At 41.4% G+C, this 24199-nt stretch overlaps 1 protein-coding gene across 1 annotated transcript in view; it reads right to left on the bottom strand.

The window, feature by feature from the left end:
- Positions 1–283: 283 nt before the first annotated feature.
- Positions 284–24199, bottom strand: part of dpf1 (D4, zinc and double PHD fingers family 1) — a 43373-nt gene continuing 19457 nt past the window's right edge. Inside the window, exons 9-12 of the mRNA XM_042487095.1 lie at positions 6393–6512; positions 3478–3590; positions 2124–2205; positions 284–680 (exon numbers count right to left, since the gene is read on the bottom strand). Of these exons, the coding sequence (XP_042343029.1) occupies positions 610–680; positions 2124–2205; positions 3478–3590; positions 6393–6512 (386 nt within the window). The 3' untranslated portion in view covers positions 284–609. The remainder of the gene's footprint in view (positions 681–2123; positions 2206–3477; positions 3591–6392; positions 6513–24199) is intronic.

Raw genomic sequence — 24199 nt, 5'->3', positions numbered from 1 at the left:
TTCAACGTCTCAGCGTCGTCTCAGGACAGAAGGAGGAAAAGAAATTTTGGTTAGGTGTATATTTCACAGTTGGCTAACACTGAGACCTACTGCTCCATGGTTATCCAGGGTCTTCCAAACCCTGTCCTCGGCCTAACACCTATCCATCTTATTAATTCTCACTCACTACTTGACTGAGTTGCAGCTGAAGATCATTAGGGCTCTTCCGAGGGCCCTTAAGAGGGTTCCTGTGGAGTAGTATGCCTCTGAAGTGCCCTTGGCAGGTTGGAGTGTGTGTCTCGCTAGCAAACTTATTGCCAGCTGATGAATTCCTCTGTTGAGACAGGGCAGGAAAAGGTGGGGAGGGGGGTACAGGTCAAGCATCAGGGAATGTGTTAGTGACACGAAGGGATGGAGGTTGGTTTGCCGCTAGAGAGACGTTTATGAATGGGTGCAGCGCTGTGTATGCTCTGTGCTCAGTCGTGTCATAGGTCACCGGGACGGATTGTAAAGGAAGTGGTGGCGGCAAGTAAGAGGAGGAGGAGGGGCAGCTGAGGCACAGAGAGGGGCGACGAAGAAGTGGTTTGGGAGAGGATGAAGGGCCGAGAGGATGAGGCGCAGCTCGGCAGATTAAGTGAGGGTGATGTAGGCTGAGGCCTTCTCCTTCAGTTGTCTCAGACACAGATGACAGCTCCAGCTCCCTGCACCACACACACACACACACACACACACACACACACACACACACACACACACACAGAGAGAGAGAGAGAGCACCCCGCAGATCGGAAGTTCAATCACTGCTATTGTAAAGCCTTGTGGATTAATCCCTCATTTTAGACAGAGCGTTAAGTAATACTGTAAATTAAAGCTCCATGTTAAAACACCACATGCTGGGCCTGTGGATTGTAGATGCAGGGGATTTGACTACTAGTTTGGTTTGGATTTCAGCATAGGATTTGTGACATTAATTACACATCAACTTGAGATGGTTGCTGAAATGCAGCTCTCAGTGTGCTGTAACGTGTCTAAAGGTGTTATGTGAGCAATAAAGTCCCAGTTAATAGAAGTTAGAGCGTCTTTAGTTTTTTTTTTACTGGGATGTATTTCCCAGTGAACTAGAATACTTGATCGATGTACAGTTACAAAAAGGATTCAAATCAAATCCTTTGCATTTGATTGGGCTGCTGAAAGTGGGCAGGCTTAGATGACGGACAGCCATTTTTTGGGGGCCTGCCATCACATCTTGCTGGCAAAGGGGCTAAAATGAGCATGTTCATCTGGGTGTTATATTTCCATCAATGCTGATCAGAGCTGGAGGTGATAAATACCTGCGACTACTGAAGAGGAATTTGACCCGTGTTTGAATGCTGATTATGATGTTACATTAAAAAGCCAGATATAAGCAGGTTTTAGTGGGTTAATCGTGCTAAAAAGGCATTTTTCTTTTCAGCTCGACCTTAAGCACAACACACTATGTATGAAAATATATGTTTACCATCCATGTGAGAGCTCAGTCAGGTTTTTTCTGGAGAGCAAACCTAAAATAACAGACTACTGCTGAATTTCAAAATGTTTCTTGTAAATCAAAAGCGTTGCATGTGTGGGCAGAGCATGACACTGTTAGTGAGTGTTGAACACAAGTGCCACTGCGACTGTATGTTCAGCCAAGTGACACTTTTACCATGGAAACAGATTATCTTTCCCACTACTCATTTCCATGACAACACCATCAAACATCCTATGGCAGCCATCTTGTATGTGTTGTTGGGAAATGAGTTAAATTTGAGCAGGTGTAGCCACACTATCAGGACCAACACAACGATGATGTTCCCACATAACGGAGAGATGCAGATTCATAAGGAGCCCCAAGGGTTAAATTCTTGCTACATTTTCAGTACCTAAATGTCAGGACAGAGATAGTCTGATTGTTTGACCGCAGGTTTCACACTCCTCACTGTGATTGTCTCCCCACCCACAGTACAGACAGTTACATAATTCTGTAAAAAACAAAAATGTTCTCAGATGAGTTTTCTTGGGCCGTGCAGTCTGACCAAATAAAGGTTTAGAAGCCATTGATATGAGAGCTTTAGAGAGTTATGTCTTGATTATGATGCTTGTACTCTTCTCATTGTTATACGTACCCTCTGGTGGTTCAGACATGGGGGGGCTCAGACAGTACATGTGGTAGCCTCTGTCACAATCGTCACAGAACAACAGCTGGTCCTGGAACAGAGGAGAATATTCAGAAAAACAGATGTTATATTGTGGGTTTTGAAAGAGCATGAATTTATTGTGTATGGTACTTGAAGATATGGATTTGTTTAAACATAAATCAAAGGGTAGAGGTGTGATATGCATATCCCTTGGTTGTTTTTGCGATTGAGAACCCAATCATACATTTGAATCACTGTTGACCATCTGGACTTTATTCTGTTGGACAGTAACAAATTGAGAATCAACAACAACAGACCTTCACAGATATCATTCTATACTCTCATAAGGCAAGATACATTAATAATCTGAGCTGTGATTTTTGTTTTTTGTTTTGTCTGCACTACAGTTTGTGTAAATACCAATTCAGGATTGAAGAACAGCAAGTACAGCAAGTATTCAAGGTTGACACTTGACACAAACAGACAAACACTGTCTGTTTGAGGCAGGAATGTCGTGGATTGATGGGGATCAAGTTGTCTTGTCTTTAAACTGGCAATGCAGGTAGTAAGAAAGGTTACGATATTGTAACCTTAGTTCTGATACAGGCGGAGCCCTCTACTGGACTTTTTGGGTAATACTCCTCTAATGATGAGCACACAATTGCACACTGAGAAAAGCATAAACGTAGCCGGCCAATCTTGGCTAACTTGAAGAAGAACAGCGGCCACTGATGTTTGATTGTGATAGAAAGGGCGGCTGACTTGTATGGTATATTTCTTGATGCAGATGTTGTTGTCTGTCACTCCACTTTTGATTCTGCACTGCCAGCATGCTGTTTAAAATCACACACAGGAGTAGTATGATGCCATTGTTGTTTGGTTCTGTGTAAAAATGTAAAGGCGGCATGAAGAAGGGACTCAGTAGCAGCCCTATAGGACAATCCTTGTGTAACAGGGGTTCGTATATCTCTGAAATTTTCTCATGGGTTGAAATAGGTTTCATCCCTGTGGGACCAATTCGGCAGCAGAATAGCCCAGTGGTCAACCTTTAGCCAGAGGGATCAAACCTTCATACACGCATCTGTGAACAAGCCAGTGAATCTTAATTAGCTGCTGGATCACTGTTCAAAAAAGTGGATTCATTTAAGCATAAATATCTGTATCCCATAAACTTGCACTACCAAAAAACATTGTATAAAACATAAATTAAAGCAATGAATTTTAAAGTTTTCCAGTATTACCTGCTACAGCGTGTGTGTATGCATGTGTGCGTGTGTTTGTGTATGTGTGTGTGCAGCCACATGTGTTCAGAGCTAACATGTAGTATAAAGTGAGATCCTACGTCGTTCTCAGAGGTGCCACACAGACTGCAGGACTTGCACTCGATGCACTGCCAGCGATAAGTCCTCACCGCAGCCGTCATGTTCACTGTGAACTGCAGACAGGACGGGTGGCCTGAGTGCACACACACACACACACACACGCACACGCACACGCCCACACAATGTTTTTCACCATCACTTTCTGTATTTTGAGGACAGTCATCCATCATCTACCTATTCTATCTATCTGTCATCTTGTTTGCTCCATACGGGTGATTTATTTATATTTGAGGAGGAATTCAGCAGTGGTAGGTTACAGATGTGAACATGACATGACTTGGGAATGTTTGGACAGCATTTTCATACAGTATTTCATATTGTCATGAGCATTTTTCCCCTGTATTTATAATAAAAAATCTTGATTTTGGCAAAATTAACATTTAACAACAGGATTTCAGTCACATCAGATAAAATCTACCATAAATTACTTTTGATTTGATCTTGAGAACTACAAAAAATGTTGTAATTTCAATAATACTGGTTGTAAATTGAAGGTACATCAGGAAAATAGTTTGTCCTTTTCCATTGTTATCCACTTCTCTTCCCATTTGAAATGAATTTATCTCTCTTTATACTACAGTTATTACAGTTTTTTTTCCCCGTGTACTGCGCTGCTGTGTTCCCAGGATCACGACAGTAGAAATAATGTTATGTCATCCTCGGTTCTCGACCTCCATTTGTCTTCTTTGTGAGTGGTTATAAAGAAGAGGACCATACCAGTGTTTTGCATGCTGCAGCCCATTCACTACAAATCACGTACATCATTTTAGTTCTGCTTTTTTATTTTCAGATGAAAAAAAAACACATGGAGAAAAAAATGTATACAGTACATGCAATCAAGTAGTAAGTACACAAATTCTGCACCATATACAGTGCAATCTCTGCATGTATACATATAACCAGAATATACAAGCACATCCCACAAACCAAAACAAAAGGAATTTATAATGAGAAAAAAAATACAACCATAAAAAAAATAATAATAAATTATACTTGAACTCTACTCTAATAAGATTTACTGTTAGCCATTCACAACCAAAATACATACTAAAAGAGACCATTCTCTCACAAACTCATCTAAACTCCTTGCAGCACATGGCACATGGTTTAAAAAGAAGAAATATATAAAAGTTTATATCACAATTGTAAAGTAAGTTGTTGTACAACAAGCCAGGACTGAAAGGCGTGCAGCAGACACGATCCCAAACAGTTTTGTGTGTTATGGTCAGACAAGAAGGTCACACCAAGGTTACATTTTATTAAATCCACTCATGTTTAAATGCCAAGGAATGTCTTTTTGTTTGACAACACTGTGATCAATGTGACATGACCACTTTAAATGAAAACAAGTGCCAGACTGAGCGTGAAAAGTTCATTTCTGACTTTGGAAACAGTAGTTTGACATAAAATGCAGTAGTGTTTTTGCAAGTCTAACATACTGCAGAGCATATAGCATCGTGTTTATTGCATATACTGGGAGCCTCATGCAATTTGTTAAATATCTAAATTTTTTTATCTAATTTGATTTATTAATTTGATTCTTTTTATTTTGTACATAATTTTACAAAATCCTGTTCCCAGCTATGTTTATAGTGTTATCACTCATGAGAAATGGATCATATTGTATATGAGCCAGCACCTTATTGTTAGGTGTTGATGTTTTAAAAATAAGCTTATAAAGTCGATTTAAATTCCTCAAGCATAAAAAGCGTTTGAGGAAAGTGAAATTATTTTTGCAAAGAAGATGTGAGTACATTTTACATTTATAGCCACTGTTTTCCAAAGCATGTCATATCGTTTTAGAAGTTTTAATGTGTTTTCTACCTTTCAGGCAGCCAAGGGTTTCTATACCTTTCCATACAGGAGGAAAATCAACTTGCAGAGAATAACTTAAGAGAATGCAAAACAGGGATAAGATCATGTATGTTTTTTGTTTTATCAAGTTACATTATTGATAATGTTGGAGATATTGGCTGTTGAGATGTCTGCCTTGTCTCTGATATAACTGAAGTAGATGAAACGTGACTTGGTGCTCAAAGTGCCAGAAACTACATGTGGAAAACTCAAAAGCATCGTCTCTTTCCAGAAACCTTAACCCCATTCTTCAAGATAATCCACAGTCTTTGTTGTAAGTGGTTTCATGGGAGAACTATTTCCTTTCTACCAAACAACACTGGTCAACTGTATGATTGCACAGGCAACGCAACATGTTAACATTAATAACGTCTTGTTAGGTAAATGATGCTAGGTGAGCTAGCTGTAGATGTACGCTTCCTCCTGCATTTTTTTGGCACATTGAGCACCACAAACCGAGTGCCATCTAGCTCCATCATATTGGAGAGAAGGCATCTCTACGGCCAATATCTTCTAACACTCACACCACAACAATGTGGACAGGTCAACAGCACTGCAGGTAAGAGGAAAAATATGTATTTTTGATTTTAGGATGAACAGTTCCTTTAAGCTCACTGCTAAAAAACACAAATAGAGTGAGGTGTCCCTATAATTTAAAACAAATGGCTTGCTGGGGTCACTTTCATGTCTCTGCAAATTGCTTTCCAAACTGCATTTAAAAAAAACAAACAAACAAACAAAAAACACTAGCTGCTTAGAAGGTGAGAAAATACCTTGAAAATCTAAAACATTACAGCAGATGTCTATTAATAAGGATACTGTACATGATTTGTAGTAGATGGGCTAAAACAACAAAAACACTGGTATGGTCCATCCATTTTAAGCGTAACAGGAATCAAAACTTGCATTTATTTATATAGTAAATACGAAATCTATACTCAACAAATGCAACACTTCAAAACTGTGCATCAACAGAGGACCGCCTTCCTCCTGCCAATCATCCCCTTCAGCGGTGCCCTACCTGAGCGTCCACAGTCCGCACAGGAGATAAGGTCTTCAGGACAGCCAGTCTTCTTTGAGCCTCCAAGGCAGAAGTCGCAGTAGCCGTTGGCGATCACTGAGCCGTCCGGTGCTTTCTTGGCTAAAAGAAGGAAAAGAAAACAGAGGGCAGGTAATGAAAAGTGGGACTTTCAACTTACTAAGTACATTTACAAGCACAGTTAAATCTCTGGCTAGAGCTCAGTGAGGCCATTTAACTGGACTACTGTCCTTGTCCCAGTATACAAACACCAGGGGAGAATCGATTTATTAATGGAAGTATGTCCCACTCGGCCACAGTAGGTGACATTATGCTTCCTTTCAGCTAGTTGCTATTTGACCTTCTTCCGTTTGACCAACATACCAAACAAGTTATCAAGCAGAAAGCAGGTTGTATGTTGAACAGTAAAAATATGGATAATTTGTTGGTGCGGTTGATACCTTAGTCTTGTTTTTTTTTTTTTTTTTTACTTTTCTTTTCCCCTTTTTTTTATACATCAAAGCCTGGTGCGTATGCGACTATGGAGCATATGCAGAGCGTCTCGGCCAGTTCAGGTCTGGTTGAGGCGTATACATGAACTAGTAAATAAACCGCCAACCACATGTTGTTTTAGTTCGACTTTGGGAAATCTGACCAAGTACAAATTTATTTGGACAAACGTATTTGCATGTATGTAAAAAGTCCAGTTTTAGTCGGACTAAAACAATTTGACTTTTTCTAACATCATGTAAATGCACTGACTGTTATGAAATGTCAATGTCTCTAGACATTGGAGATAGGAAGACTGTGAAAGTAAGATCAACAGAGTGGCCATCACCAAGATGTGCTGAAAAACACAGAGAACTGTACTGACAGCGAGTGATTAGAGGTAAAACATTGAGATGTAAAGCAAAGAAGAAGAAAGGAGATCTGTAACTAAGTCCCTGTTGCCATACTGCGCACCATCCCAGCTGGGCACCGCGCTCTGTCTACCTCGCTCTCCTTTTCCATTTGTTTGCTTTGGTAAAAACAAGCACTGATGCAGGCCTGCGCTGGAGCCTGCGACTCACCAAACCCAGACTCAACTCGGTACAAGGAGAGGGAGGCACAGAGAGGGGTGTCTGCTGGAAGCCCCTGGGGTTTGGTAAATATTTTCAGGGATGGAGGAGGAGGAAGAAGTGGAGGAAAGAAAGGAGAATGAGCGTGTAAGCGTGTGCGTTGGGATTTTGCTGGGACAGACCTGCCGTCATGCTGAGCGCAGAGAGGCAAGCGCTCCACGTGAAGCCGTTTCATAATGATTATTAACAAGAGAGAAATTCCCCCTGCCTGCCTGAGTGCTGTGTGTGTGTGTGTGTGTGTGTGTATGCATTCCACGTCTACATCCCCATCTGTCTGTCTGTCTGACTGTCTGTCTGCCTCCCGCCAGTCTTGCTGCTGTTGATTGCATAATCACTTTAATGGAAGCAATCACATAACCACTGCAGACTATTTTGTATGTGCGCTTTCTTCTCTAAGATGTAACGCACTGGACGGCTCCTGCACAATGACTCACCAGGCAGCACAGAGCAACAGTGAATACAATAGAGATTACAGGTAGGCTCGCACTTATACATATAGGCACGCACAGAAAGCCATTCATCCTGCAGAAAGACTAAAGATAAGCACACAGAGGCACACAGACAGACAGTGCTGTAGGTGATGGTGTGTGTCTGTGTGTGTGTGTGTGTGTGTGTGTGTGTGTGTGTGTGTGTGCGCGTGCGTGCGTGTGTGTGTGTGGAGCGAGAGACAGAGAGAGGTCATTAATCCATCCATTTCAGGGTGGAGTTTTGTTTGGCTGGAAGGGGAGGGGGCAAGTATAGAGGGTGAATTTGATGGAGAAGAGTGTGAGAAGGGAAGGAGGAGTGAGGGAGATTGGGTTTCTACTCCACAGGGTCTGGCTTTAATCATCTGAGAAATAAAATAATAATAAAAAAAAGCCCTCTCTGATCAGGATGAGACAGACAGACAGACAGACAGACAGAGAACAGGGGAGGGGTGGGGAATGATGAGCTGTACCTGCTGCTGCAGAATTCAACAGGAGTGCGCTGAGCAAGAAAAAAAGCAAGAGGCTGTCATCTATACTGTGAGAATCTAACTGCAAAGGACTTCACTGCTGGGCTGTGCACTTTCTGATGTGGTGCAGTGATGAATAACAAGGTGAAGAGACTGTATCAGCTCTAACCATCATTAGGAATAATAATCAAATGTACTTAAAATATACTCCTTACCAGGATGTACACAAAGATTTTCAGTGCGACAGATACATCTTATGCAACACATGTATCTATGTAAAATCAGTATTTTTTTAAGGATATGCTGAACTGATATGACCATGTTTTGACCATGAATGAAGACAAGCTCTGTCTGGTAACTTAAAATAACAACTCACACAGATGGCACATCCTCCTAGTTCTCAGTAACCTCCTTTTTCGTTAATAATATGAGACCTTGCTTGGATCAGCTTTTTTTTTTTATTATGAGAGTTTCATTATGGAAAATGACATTTACATTTACATTTACCGTGGTCTTTGATATCATATCACTGAAAAGATATCATGATATTGAATTCTGTATAAGGACCTGAAAACATGATTGTTATTACTATTTTTATTACTATAGTAGTAGTAGTGTGGCAGTCAAGTGCACCTAAACTAAGACCAAGTCATGACCAAGACAAGACCTTTGCGAGTGTCACACTGCTTGACACACTTGGTATTATATACATATGGAACATGCAAACCGTAGACAGGGTTGGCATGTACCTAAATATATATATATATATATACATCTATATATATATATATCTATCTATCAACGGCATTGCAGAGGTAAATTCTATATGTGGGATTTTTTTACTGAGGAGCTGCTGAAATCAACTTCGTACAGGACGCACTAAAACACTAACTAAATCGTGGAGATCTCAATTTTGTGAGATCTCGACAGACCGAGACAAAACTAGCACCTTCTCGGTGGTCTTGAGATCGAAACCAATCTCGAATACTACAACACTCAGTAGTTGTAGTGGTAATGTAAATGGGTTATACATGACAATTGTTGAAAATGAACAAAATACTTCATTCAAACATATTCCTCAAATGCTCCTGTCCACTGAGGTTAAAGGAATAGTTTGGATATTTTGAAGTGGGGCTGTAAGAGGTATTTATCTATAGTCTAGTGTATTACCAATAATAGATGGCACACCCCAGTCTGGAGAAGCAGACAGGAGTACCGATACTGAAGCTAAGCAATGTGCTGCTGTGGACAGAGGCAGCAGCAAAATGCATTTGAGTCACCTAATAAAAGTGTATGCTATATTTTCACCACTTTGCCTTGCCACAGGCAGCCCTTTCTGTGTGGAAGCCGTTATTGGTTAGTTTTCGATACAAATGGTAGTTATATGAGCAGATTAATTGCTTCAATTTCCCTATCGAAATCAATGTCTGACAGCAGGTTAAAGCAGTGAAGACATTCTTGATATAGCGTACAATTGATTTTATTTTAGGTGAAACTTTGTTAGCAGGTTAAAATATGTTTTGTTGCTAACCCCATCCACAGCAGTACATTTCTTCACTTCCCTGATGGTAGTCCAAGCTGGGGACGTGCTGACTGACATCTAGTGTGTGTAATACACTGACTATGGATAAGTGCCTCATATAACCCCACTTCAGAAGATCTGAACTAGCCCTTTAATGTATGTGCAACATTGCATGGCAATTCACCCAACAGTTGCTGAGATATGTCTGTCTGAATTAGACCATTTCTAGAGTCACACCATGAGCATGGCTAAAGAGTAGAGAATTGCACCTTACGTGCAAACTGTGAAGAAGTCCTGCTCCATATAGTTGAGGGACAGGAATAAAGTAAATACAGAGCAGAACAATACTGGAAGAGCATACAGTATATAAGTGTATTTACTTTTTTAAGAACAACAGAGCCAGCTGTTTACCGAGTCTAGCAGAAGGATGTATAAAGCTGCAGAGACATATGTGGCGTGCAGCCCTGGAGCCAATGCAAACACGTTTTTGTCTTCTTGTTCTGGTCAAATAAATTGCTTTTATCTTCGCTGCTTTTATTTGGGCTCTCTGCTGCTGATTGGGCCTCTCAGTCCCTGGTGGGATAAACTAGACAGGCACACATGTGGATAGCCGCACACACATTCAGGCTGCATTTTATCTGTGTCTTCAGTGTGCTACGCTTAGGTGTGTGTGTGTGTGTGTGTGTGTGTGTGTGCATCTCTGTTTGCCTTTGTAGTCGTGCCTGTGTGCACGTGTGAGCCTGCATGTGTGTGCGAGTGTGTGTGTGTATGCGTGCTCGGAGGCCCCAGAGAGTGAATCAGCAGGTCCTGACGCATGTGAGTGAGTCGGGGCTGCCCGCTGGCCTGCCTGCATGGAAGAAAAAACTCCATCAATGATTAAACGCCTGCGGCCATGTTTCAGAAGCCGCCTGCAACCACAGACACGCCAACGCCGGCAAAGGGAGGGAAGGGAGGGAGGACAGTGATAGAGAGAGAGAGAATAAAGAGGAGTGAGCTAATGAGCAAAAATAAAACAGATATAAGCCAGGTGGAAATAAAAAAAGAATGAGAGCTAGAAGAAAGAAAGATGGCACAAGTCAGGTGCTTCTTTTTTTCTCTTCCTTCCTCCTAACCCCCTCGTTAGTTTTACCTCTCCTCCTTTTCTTCTGTCTTTACCTCCTTCAGCCACCCTCCTCCTTTCCTCTCCTTTTCTTTTCTTACCTCCATATCTCCCTCCTTTACCTGACCCTCCTTTCCTCTCCCTCTCCTCTCTCCCTCCCTCCCTTCCCTCCGCTCCTCTTCCAATTACCAGGAGGAGTATGAGCAGAACCGCACACTTCACAGCTTTCAAGTGTTGGAGAGAGATCCTCCTGGGAATTATCCAGCAAGAGATGAATCCTCAAATGCTCCTCACCCCCCGTCCCCCCCTTCCTCCCCCCAACACCTACCCTTCCTCATCCTTCTTCCTCCTTATAATTTCTCTCTCTCTCTCCCTATCTCATTTTCTCTCTCTTCCTTCGCCATGCTGCTCCTTCGTTACCTTGCCTTGTTATTTCGCTCTCTGAGCTGCCACTTGCCTCTCTTCCCACTTTTTGCAAAATAATTGTATATTCTTACAATTCTCACTTTATTTTAACTTTTTTGTGCCTTATTTATGTATAAAGGGATTTGATGAAGCAGTTCTTTAAAAGGCATGACAAAAAGTTTTTCTCGTCAAATTGAGATTTAGAGAGAGAGAGATTGAGATTAATTATGGTTTTTTTTTAGCGTAAGAAAAAGAATAAATTAAAATAAACGGTGCACAAAGGAGAGCGGACATTGACACAAAATCTTAACATTTAAATAATTTTGTTGTCATGTTTGTCATTTTCTACTCATAGCTCCTTCAGATTATATATCGTCATCATAGATGGATGAAATAATTGTTTGGAATAATTCCACAGACACAGAGCACTATGTCAACGTGAAAACCATGTATGTCAAAAAATTTTCATTAGGTCTGAAATACAACCCTGTTTTCATCATTGCATTTATCAGATAATACAATGTATTTTAATGGTTTATTTAGCTTTAATAACGAGGAGAATGTTCTCAACGCACAAAGGAAATACTTGATCCTTTTTTTTTTGTTGAAAAAATTTAAATCATTTTAGTTGAACTAGACAGGGCAGTTTTTTCTTTAACTTATCGTTTTTAAATATTGATTGCACAATATAATAGATGTTTATTTGGGTTCCCTATAAGTCTGGCTTTCACCATGCAATTCAATCTGCCATTGGGGGCAATTTCTATTATTACACCGCTGTGCAAAACAACATCGGAATAACGATGTCCATGACAGTTGTGTCCATGCACCAAAGATTTTTTATACACATGTATTATTTATATATACAAAGTCTGCCTCCTGTCTTCATGTGGTGTTTGGACAGATAAAGCTATTTACCCACTCAGAATTATCGAAGAATAGCAACAGATCCATCGGAATAGATTACTCGCTAAATCGCTAAATGTACTGTAAAAGTAGAGTAAGTCATTCTGCCAGGGAGGAAAGATCTACGTGCTATGAGAGCAAAATGTCATCTGGATTATTGTTTTTCACCTCTTAAACCCACTGCAAATGTGCATGTGGTGTTTGAAGGTCAATCTGAGCAGTGTCAGATGTCCTGCGTGCACTGAGTGGCCTGAGTCCGATGGCGGTATCAGGAATGTTGTGGTTCAGCCATGTCTCAGAGAGAATCAGGATGCAGCGGTTCTTTGGGCGTTGCTGCAATGTTACACTCAGTCAAAGCCCATGCATCTGGTTGGAAATGGATTGCACATTTACGAGAAGGATGGTCAGGAGCAGTGGTGCGGTTTGGAGTCTTTAGTTTTTATTGTAGCCCTGCTCGCCTACCTCTGCTTCTGCTTTCACCTTTCCCACTGCCGCCGCTGCTGTCTTTCTTCAGGGATAGTAGCCTAAACTTAGTAACCTAAACTGATCTCCTCTTTCTGATGATCTCTGCTGGTATCTGCTCACAGTCAAGAGGTGATTGCATGTTTTGCTGATTTTTAGGAAGAGTTGTTGTAAACTAGGTACACCATAACATTACAGCCCAAAACAAGCATTAGTAAAAAACACAAACACAGTAATAAAGAGGAGCTGCTGCATATATGTGTGCCGCAATATTGTCTGCTGGTGGTTATTGCAACAGCAACACCAACAATAATACGCTATGCAGCAAAAAGTTGAAAATTTGGACATGCATGGTTTTAATTGGCCATCAGCAGTTACTCTATTTGTGCTGCAATAACAGCTCTGTAAATTACGTTTTAGACATTTTGAGTACAAAGTTGCAGAGTGTTTTTAAAAGAAGACTGCAATAGAAACGAGTGAAAATATTGTAAAAAAAAAAAATTATTTGAAGATTATATAATTTATGGTAACCTGGTAAGATACCTTATCGTGTGTAATCAAGAACAGGAGCAAGACAAAAATAAATAAACTTTCAAAAAGTAGAGGAACAAAAGTCATGACCTGATGTCTGTATCCTCATCCTGGCATTGTCCCCCATTTTCCTCCTCCAGTATCTTCCTTTCGGTCTAACTTCTCCACCTCCTCTTCCTCTCTCCCCTCACTCTCCCTCCCAGACTTTGACCTGGAATCAATACCGCAGCCCGACTCTGGATGGTCGATAATCTCATCCTCTGGCCGGCTGCAGTGGAAGCCTCATCAACTTAGTGCTTCCATCCGAAAGGAATTACCCCTGCCACACACACATGCAAACAAATAGGCTCTACCTGTTGACTTTTCTCACTTTTTCCTCCACCTTACTTTTTTACATTTTCTCTTCTTTTCTCCCTGATTGTTCTGTCTCTATGCCTGCACCATGATAGCATATTAAATTTGCACATTTAAACTAAATGAGGGGATTCAATGTGCATCTTTAAACTACTTGTCTGTTTTTTTCCTGCCGCTTAGATACGCATAAAGGTAAGCTCAGCCATCGACTTGCAGAGATGCAAGTTGCCGTGGCTACCATTATCACAAAAACACAAAACTTGATTAATCAAGGCTGAGGTTTCGATGGGGATTAACAAGTGAAGGTTGAGTGTGAGCTATTTCACTTTCAGAGTGTATCTTCACAGTTACCCAAAGCAACAAACACTCCAGCACTGCAGTCGTAGCTGGGAGGAAGGGGCGAGGATGAGGAGGAGGTGCAAAGGTGGAAGAAGAAGAGACTAGGGAGGAGGGAGGGAGGGAGGGGTTTCCAAGAAGGAACTAGGCAAGAAGGGAAAGAGAGAGGGAAGAAGAGGAGGAGGAGGAAGCACAAAGAGGAGAGAAGGAAGGGAGGTGAAAAAAGTGGCTCCCGTTGTATCGGAGCAGTGGTGTGTGAAAACACACACTCTGCACTCCTGTCGCCTCGCTGCTTAATGAGGAGAGCCTCTCAGGAGTAGCGCACGCACGTACAAACACAATGAGAGCGCACGTGCTCCTACAACCACACACATACAGTAGAGTGCCAACACACACACACACACACACACACACACACACACACACACAGAGAGATTTACAGCCATGCCTTAGCATAATAACTTTTGCCGTCCAGTTTCTGTCCCATCCCCCACTTGCTCTCTTTAACATGATGAATGAGAGTCCCTTTAACCCTCGTCCAGCCACACATACACATGATTACAGTCACATATTTAACAAGAAACAAACGGACATATTAAGAGCACACAAATGTGTGTTCACAGACACACAAAAGCCCAAATGCTCAAGGAGACATATTCAGTTTTTTTTCTATGCAGACAAAGAGCCAGAGATGCAGTCAGATGGAAACCGTCAGTCACAGATGAAAAGTCACCGGCTTCCTTTCTCTCTCCCTCTGTCTCCCTCGCTCTCTTCTTCCTCTCACTCTTCCTCCCATCCTCTTCCTCTTTGCACTTTCATGCGTTCTCATTATTGACGCTGCTCTCTGATTCGATCTCTTCTCTGCGCTTCATTGTGCTTCATCTTTTCCCTCTCCTTTCCTTATTTGGTCTCTATCTATTTTTTTCTCCTCTCTTCCCTCTGCTTTACTCTCAAAGAGGAAATTGGAACTCTTTCCTGCAATCCATCTGTTGTCACACTAATGCCTGCGCCAGTACTATGCTCTGTTTTTCCTCTGCTTTTCCCCCCATTTCGGCTCCCTTTCCATCCCTACACTCTCCAAACCTACCCCACCCCTCACCCTCACACACACACACACACACACACACACACGCACGCACACACAAGTACTACTTTCACTCATGTCCAGTCAGCAGGTTGCGTAACTCCCAGTGCATTGTGGGTCTGAATGCATGCATTTGCTGGTGTGTGTGCGTTTGCAATGTGAGCTTGTGTGCAGAGATGACATTGCAAAGTAAAGAGGACAGAGGCAGTTTTGGTGCATAATAAAACTTGATCTATGGCTGCTTTGTAATCACACTGACCCGCGGAAACAGACACACACACACACACACACACACACACAGAGTACATCGGACTCTGCAGATACGTGCACATTTAGCGAATACGCACACATGCCAATATATCACCCACGCGCACACGGACACACTGACTCCTCCATAAATCATGCATTTAAAGAAATCACACACAGACACACACAGCCAATGTGTGTGCACATACTTTGTGCACATTTTGCACACACTTAAAAAGAGCCACTTAGCCAATGCGGGCTCATGTCCCTGACGATGAAGAGTTAAAATGCAAATAATTAATCCTATTTTGTTCCAGGAAGAGAACCGGCTGGGAATGTGACTGTGAAATCCTGTTTGAATTGTGCCCAGCCTCACATGGTCCACTATACTGTGTGAGCTCCTTACTGTCATGTGTCAAAAATGACCAGCTGGCCTAAAGCGAAACACAGGGAGAATTTTTTAAAATAAGTGGAATGAATTAAAGAGGAAATCTGCATCCTATCATTTGTGGCATATTGGCACTGCAATATGGAGTTTTGTGTTTCTGAAGGTGGTGCAGTTTCCTTTGTGTGTTCAGTCATGGTGGCTATCACTGCTTGTGCTAACTACTAATTAGCATTTTATTTCAAACAAACTGGAATCATTTTGTGAGGATTTTCCCCAAGAATGGCACTGTTATCTGAGTTTAGATGAGAATATGTCAAAGTTTTCATAAGTTAAATCAATATTGCATTACTCCAAAACACATGTGGACATTTATATCACTGTATAAATTATTTATGCACACAGCATCTATGAAACTGTTGCATTTTTTTGTTCTTATTTCCTCAACTCCTCCTGACTTACAGTAACAGCTACAGTTGGTCACAGACATTGAAACAGACAAGCAGACAAACAGGGATGGATGGTGGGTGAGGGTGAATTTGGGGTGGTGTGGGAGCTTATCCAAACATGGCCAAGACAACTGAATAACACAAAACAACCAGCCGGCAAGCCACAGCACCACATGTTAAGAAAGAATACCAAATGAAGCAGACTCCGATATTACTCTGCCTTCACCATTTCAACTGTCTGGGGGAATCTATATGATGAATCATGAAGAGATTTTTTCTTCTGCTATAACTCTCTGCTTCTCGCTCTGCTTCTGTCTTTGTCTGTTTTCTCTCTGTCCTATTCTTTATGTTATCCTTAATGAACTCCTCTGTGCCCCCTTCGCTGCCGTTCTCTGCTATACTTCAACTTCTTCCATTCTTCTTCTCTCTTTCTCCTCTTTTTTCTATTCTCCCCATACCTCTCCTCCCTCCCTCTCCTACCTTCTCTCTTTCTCTCTGTCTCTCTCTTTTCAATGTACATAACAGTGTACTCTTTAGGAGGGAGCCCTGGTGGTATCTATGGCAACCGGATTGCTAGGCAACAGCCAATTCTCCCTTCCTTCCCTGCGCCGTGCAGCAGCGGCAACAATCAACCAATCGAAAACTGAGGAGGAATGCCGGTGTACGTGAAAAGTTCAGAAGACATGCAGAATGCTCTGCATGCTCTCTGTTTCCACATGGGCTGATCTGACGTGGAGAAATGTTACATGAATGAGCATAAAATCTACAACTTTTTGCACTAGAAGAGAAAAAAATGTGTTATTATACAAAATAAGCCTGAAAAATACAAATTTTAAGAAAGAAAAATATTTTTTTTCCCTCTGAATTTGAAACATATAGCCAGTTTGTTGTGACTCTGCACACACTAACAAATAATAGGCAATTTTAGGCACACATGTTCATTAAAGCGATAGTTCGGGTTTTTTGAAGTGGGGTTGTACTGGACATTTATCCTTGGTTAGTGTGTTAAATAGAATAAAAGAGAGTCAGCACATCTGAACTTTGGAGGTGCAGGCTGAAGTCTGTGATGGAAGCTAAACAATATTGTGAATGGAAGTCAGCAACAAAACATGTTTTAGCCACCAAAAAAAAAGTCCTGCTTATACACATCAGCATCAGTTTGAGTGGATATTATCCTGAGAGTATTTTCATCACTTTACCTTCCCATCAGACAGCCCATTTTGAGGGGGGAAGCTGTTAATGCCTTTAGTTCTCCTGAAAACCACCAGACTCCAGTAAAAAGTCATTTTAGATCACTGAACACGGGAAGTCCTGGTGTGCTGCTGCTTCGATCAACTAGATAGCTTGTTTTTTTTTTTTGTTTTTTTTGATGAATTTGAACAAACCATTTTAAATACCAAAATAATACAATAACAAAAACAAATTAAATGTTCGAGGCCGATGCTAGACCAGCAGCTTTTATGTTCTACGACATTAAATCACTGTTTTTCTCAGTGGACTCTGGCTCTGAGGTGAGCGTTATGGCTTCTTTTGCCTGTTGTAAATCACTGCCTTAAGGTAAAGTAGGAAAAATAGTCTAAATATAGCATACATTTTTAAAATACATACATTTTTTCTAGGTAGCTAAAAGATGTTTTGTCGCTGCCCCCCATTCACAGCAGTACATTGCTCAGCTTTCATGGACTTCAGCCTGCTTCTCCAAACTGGGGGCGTGCTGACTGCCGTCTACTGTATGTAATACATTGACTATGGAAAAGTACCTCATTCAACCCCAATTAAAAAAAATCGGAACTATCTCATTAACATAAAATTTCAATGGAGCCAATTGAAAATAATTTTAAAGATATCTCAGTTGGTATCCTCTATACTTCAAATTTTGAAGTTATTTTGAAGCTTTGTTATTACACTTCAGAGCAAGATGAAGCAATAAATCAACAAACATGAATTTAACTTTCAGAGCAATAATAAAGCCCACTTTTTCCAACAAAATCACAGTCCAAATTCGGTGGCTCGGAAAAGTTTTGGTGGCAATCAGTATTAGACACAGAGGCTTAACAGCTTGCAATACCCAGTGAACTGACAAAGACTGGTCTCAGTAGAGAAACACATCTGTATCTGCCCAGCGACATTGCTATAAATGGCTACGTAATAGCTAAAGCAATAAACACAAGAGCTGGAATCTTACCATTCTTTAAATCCAGAGAAAGACAAATAGATGTAGAGAGAAACAGAGAGGGGGGAAAAACAAGGCAGTGGAGCACATATGGAGTGACAACAGACAGAGTGGGGAGTGGCCATTTTAGGTTCCTAGTGTTGTTTTATATTGATGTTGGTTGATCAAAATTCGTCCTTCACTCCTCTGTCTGCAGACAGTGGGAGGAGGACAGGGAAGCCATTTTGAGACACAAGGCAAAAAAACTGGAGAGAGGGGGAAAAAAAACCCCACAACAACCGACAATAGTGAGTAGGAACAGAGGGACGCTGACCTTCAAAGGGCTCAATTACATGTCACACACATACACACATTCAAAGTTGGGCACGATCGCTCATACAGCACATTCACACAGCTTGGCTGCACACACAAACACGCCAAAACACATGCATGATGTGTGCATTTTTAAACACAATGAGGCACACACACTCAGAGCGTCCCCGCTGCTCCACACCGTAGGACCGTCTGTCCGTCCAGATAAAGTGGCCTCTGAATCTCAGTTCTGATTTGAGGGGGGGTTAATGACAACTATCCTCCCCCCTTTCTCATTGTCCCTCTCTCTTCACCGCTCTCTTTCTCTCTGTCTGTCTCTCATTCATTCACAGTTGCTGTTTTTCTCAGTTTGTGTCCCTCTTGCAGTCTGTTTATCTTATTCCTGCTATTTTCTTCTCTCGTTCTCATTTACCTCTTTCTCTCCCTCTTTCTCTCCACAAAACCAATTTTCAGGTGGACACTGCAGGGCCGACCTCTAAAGTAAACATCCCCCTTATTCATCCACTTCTCCTCCTCCTCCTCTTCTTCTTCTTCCCCCACCCCTTCCGCCATCACATCAATGCCAAAGGAGACCCCCCCTCCCCACCCCAACGCTACCGACTCCCCCCCCCCACCCTCTCCACCTCCAACCTTCTGTTTGGAGGGGAGGAAGAAGAGGAGTAAAAAAAAAAAACCATGGTATGTGGCGCAGTCATGAATTTTAATGGCACTGCTCATTTTAAGTAAATAGTACATCAGCTGGGATCCAGATATAAGGGGAGGTTTGGTAGTGGTGGTGATGATCAAGGGGAGTGTAGACGCAAAACAAAGAAATTAATTGAAAGGAAGCCCAAAGTTGGATGACGGATGAAGCAAAACAGGAGGGAATGGAAAATGAGGAGCAGAGAGGGATGGGCTAGGAGGGTTAAGTGAGGATGCAGAGCAAAGGGAGAAGAAGGAAGTGGTGAAGGATGGATAAAGAGAAAGAGAGAGAGAAGGAAAGTCTCATCTCCTGGTGGAATAATCTCTCATTTATCACACTGATGGAAAAACAGGGAGAGAAAGGGGAGCTGGACAAGGTTCGGAAAAGACAGTTTTGTAGTTTTCGAGATAAGTTTCGGCTTGTATCGTGGATGCAGCATGCATGTTCATGCTATAGCGTCTAGACGGCTTTTTGAGCCAGAATATAGCATGAATTATGCATGCAGAGCTGCTCTCATTCTGGGGAGCAGTGTTAATATTATTACATATGTGGCAATATACTGAAGGGTGAAGGGGGGGTGGAAATTGGGGAAAGCTGTAATGGTGCACACACACATTAATTCACACTCACACGTATGAACACACCCGCAGAGCCTTGCAAATGCATGTGCACTTGTGCATGTGGACACACACATACACACCAAGCCAAAAGGCTAAGCTTCCTTTTTCATTTCAGCAGAGAAGATTGCATTTTCTGAGGCTGTGTGTGTGTGTGTGTGTGTGTGTGTGTGTGTGTGTGATTACTGACTGTTTGGGAGGGAGTGATGGGGGATATTAAACGATTCAAATGCTGTCTCTCTTGCTCTCCTCCACTGGAGAGACCTAAGACTGCAGCATGGCCACACACACACAAACACACACAAACACGCACACACACACACACACACACACACACACACACACACACACACACACAAATACTGGGCCAGTCTGTTCTGTCAGACAGGCCAATTTAAAAACACACACTGCCAATTAACCGAGAGGCAGCATAGTTTCAGTGTGGACATTGTTGTAGTGCGGCATACACAGATAATGTGGATATGTATGTTTTTGTGTTTATCTGCCTTCTTTTCGGCGCAAATTGCTTGTTTTAAGACCGGGAAGGAACAAAGAAAGTGGTTGAATCGTCTGCGCTCCCATTTCAAATGTCCACAGTTATTTCTCCTTTTTTTTTTTTTTTTTTTGAGTGTGAATAACTGTCGCCATTTCACTAACGATTGCTGACCGAAACACAATCACCCGCAGGATAAATGCATACTATTGTCCTTAAAATAAGTGCTCAAAAACGAGCAAAGCACGCAGACAGAAGATAACGCTGAACAAAAACCACACACTGATAGAAAACTGGCCCTGAGGGTGAAAATAAATAGCCACAAGAAACAAAGACGGAGAGCAATTTGGTTAGTGTGGATGCTGCAGCTGACAGGAGGGGAGGTTTGGGGTCTGAATCATGAACTGTTCATAGAAACCTAAATATTTGCTCAAGCTGATGTTTGCTGGCATTTATTGTTTTCTTATGGTGCCCATGATACATTTAGCAGAACCTTTGTAGCCTTACACTAAGTGCAATCTTGGGATGTGTACCCGCAGTACTATTAGAGTGTGCATACTATACTCTACCATTCAATGCTTTTAAAAGTGCAAGTGATTGTGGACAATTGTGCTTTAATATTTAAATTCATGCACAGACCTGGATTCCTCTATGTGCTACAGTCTGTTCCTTTGTCCCTTCTCTTCAGCCACATCCCCATTTCCTAACTGAGACTTCCCTACCTGTCCACCAGATGTCCTAAGACTTTTTCACCAGACTTCCTCATTAACCTGCTCACCCGTTCTCACTCCCCTCATTAGTCTCTCGCCATTTATACCTGCCCACATCCTTTGTGCCTTTGCTTGCTCACCAGCATTGCTGTTTAGAGTTTTTGTTGTTTCCTGCCTGCAATTTAGACTCTCTGCTTGTAAAACTTATATATAAATATATTTCATATATATTGAAATATATATTTCAAATCTTCACCCACAAATTCACTATTTGTAGAAGAAGTGCAATGTTAACTTCAGTTTGTGAGGAAAACTTCGTTTTTCTTGTACTTTTCTTGACTATTGTCTGGAGGGAGGAATTCATGCTCATTCAGAATCATGTGTAGTGTGTGCCCTGTCTAAGCCATTTTCAATACATCCCAGAGTTCTGCTTCATCTGAGTTTGGGTCCCTCCAGTGCTTCTTGCACTCTCCACCGTGACACCAGGCTTTGCACTCGGCCCCTTTACAGCTTCAGGAAGTCTGCCAAAACTCAATAACTCTTACTTCCTGCAGTTCATCTTATTAAATATAAGCCAAAAGTCCCATAGGGAATGATGTGACCAATATTCAGTGGGAGTAAATGTCCCTGAGCCAGATGTACATGAGCCATTTTTCATGATGGGCATTATAGCTTGTCAAACACAGGTGTAAGTAATAACATTTATAGTGGCCACATTCCATTAAATTGTTTCATGTAGTGCCAGGACATGGTTGATATATGCTGGTTTATTGGAGCACCTACATGGAATGCAGCCATCATCAGTGGAGGAAGGACAACTTAAAAATATTTAACTTTGATGAAATGACAGCTTTGCAGACAGTGCTGTTCCTTCAGAAAGCGATGGCACTTTTTATGCAACTTGTGAGACCTTTACACCTCAAGCCCAGAGAATGTTGATAGTGGATGATTCTGCAAAACTCCAGATTAAATTAAATGAATTTTTTTTTTTTTTTTATGTCCAATGCAAAACTTTTTCAAATTCTTGCCTTGTACAATAGCTGCACAAGGCAACTACAGTGTTTTTAAAGTCACTTGCAGGTCTGTCCTCTGCACTCGAAAATGCTACACATCAATATCCACAACTTTATTTTCTGTCTTGACTCATAAAGGCGCATGCTAAACCATGCATAGAATCTGAACTCTGGCATTGGATGTAAAGTGTTTGGTGTGGAATTGTCCACATTGACTGTAATTCTGAGGATAGCGGCCCTCAGGATGGGATAAACTAATGGGGATGATCCCTTTGACATTGCCTACTGCAATAACTGCAAGTTATCCTTAGTGCCAATGATTTGTTGCTGTGAGTTAAAGTGAAATGTATGATACCTTGTATCCCTCAAATCGAGACAATAACTCATTTCTATGCCAGCAGCTCTGGGAGGCTTTTCTTACAGATGACTGGTAGTGCTTTGATCTAAATGCTAACATTAGCCTGCAAACTTCCAGCAATCTTCATGCGTAGAGGTGTTTTTACCATCTTCACCATCTTAATTTAGTGTGTTACCATGCTAACATTCAAGTAGAGAAAAGACAATCGAAATGTCATTGGTTCTGTTGGTATTTGGTGATAAATCAGAACACAAAAAAATATGCAATTTTCATTTGATGATGATGTCAAGAAATCACCAAAGTGCTCATAGTTCAACCTGAAGAGAACATGAATGTTTGTACCGAATTTCATGGCAATAGCTTGGCACTCAAAACAATGAATGCAAACTTCATGATGGTGCTAAAGCAAATTTCGGGGGATCAGCAAAGTAAATAGGATTTATCGTGTGGAGAACATGAATGTCTGTAGAAAATGGGAAACCATTCACTATTGTCAAGATATTTTACTCTGGATCAAAGTGATGGATCGTCCAACATACTTATGTTGCCATTCATAGAGCGATGCCCCTAACACAGCTAAAACGGCTTGTTTTTTGATTGTATTAATGTATGACAACATCTGTGCCTCTGCCTTCCCACATTTACATACCTCCACTGTCTGGCAAGAAGTGCTGGAGGCATTAGTGAGGAATACCATGGGTCTTCATTACTACCTCATGATATTCTGGACCAGTGCATTAATGGATAGTCATTAAGCCGCTGATGGCTACAGCCATACTGTGCACTGTAAATTGGAAGGTACATACAGTAGAAGTTGAAATATAAATGTAGAGTGTGATGGCAATTACTGGAGTGTATATGACTGGTGTTTGTTCACTGACAGTTATTTAGAGCTGATGAGTGTTGATTGAAGAGCTGTTTGTTCCCTCATTGAGTTGATGTATTTTTGCAGCAGCTGTTGAAACTGTCTGAAGTGTTACATCAGCTCAGAAAGGTGATGACTGATTGCAAATGTAAAGGTTCACACCATTTCAGTTCCTCAGAGTAAAAGCAATACTGATCTTTTTGCTGTAATGTGAAGTCCATATTTCATCATACCCAATGCTTTTCACCATCATTTGTCCTTCTACTGCATGCATTTTTTTTCTATGCGTTATTATCGAAGGTAATGTCTATATGATTCCCTGTGCTTGTCCAAGAGGTCTGTCAGTGAATTTAGACAGACAGCGAAAGATTAAATGCTACATTGTTAAAAAAACAACAAAAAAAAACAAACAAAGTTAGCCTTGGGGAAACCATACAAATATTGAGGCATCATATGTAACCTTCAATAGTCTTGGAGTCACATATTTTGGCGATCGACAGGAAACAAGTGTGACAATCATGCTGTATCCCATGTCAGATACCGACAGTTATTCTTGCTATTTTGAGCGCATGTTAGAACTTCTGTTCCAATTCCCGCACCTAATTTTGAACTTTTCAGAGCATTTTGACCAAAAATAACTTGGTTCAGAACCAAAAAAAGTTGGTTTAGAGCTGGAACCAGAAAAAAAAGATCAGGTTTGAGTACCTAGGTGGTGCACTCAAAATTGTCAAAAAGTTCAGTATGGATAGTTGAACA

Source organism: Plectropomus leopardus, chromosome 5, assembly GCF_008729295.1.
Source record: "Plectropomus leopardus isolate mb chromosome 5, YSFRI_Pleo_2.0, whole genome shotgun sequence".
Classification (NCBI taxonomy): Eukaryota; Metazoa; Chordata; class Actinopteri; order Perciformes; family Serranidae; genus Plectropomus; species Plectropomus leopardus.
This window is presented reverse-complemented; position numbering and strand designations above follow the sequence as displayed.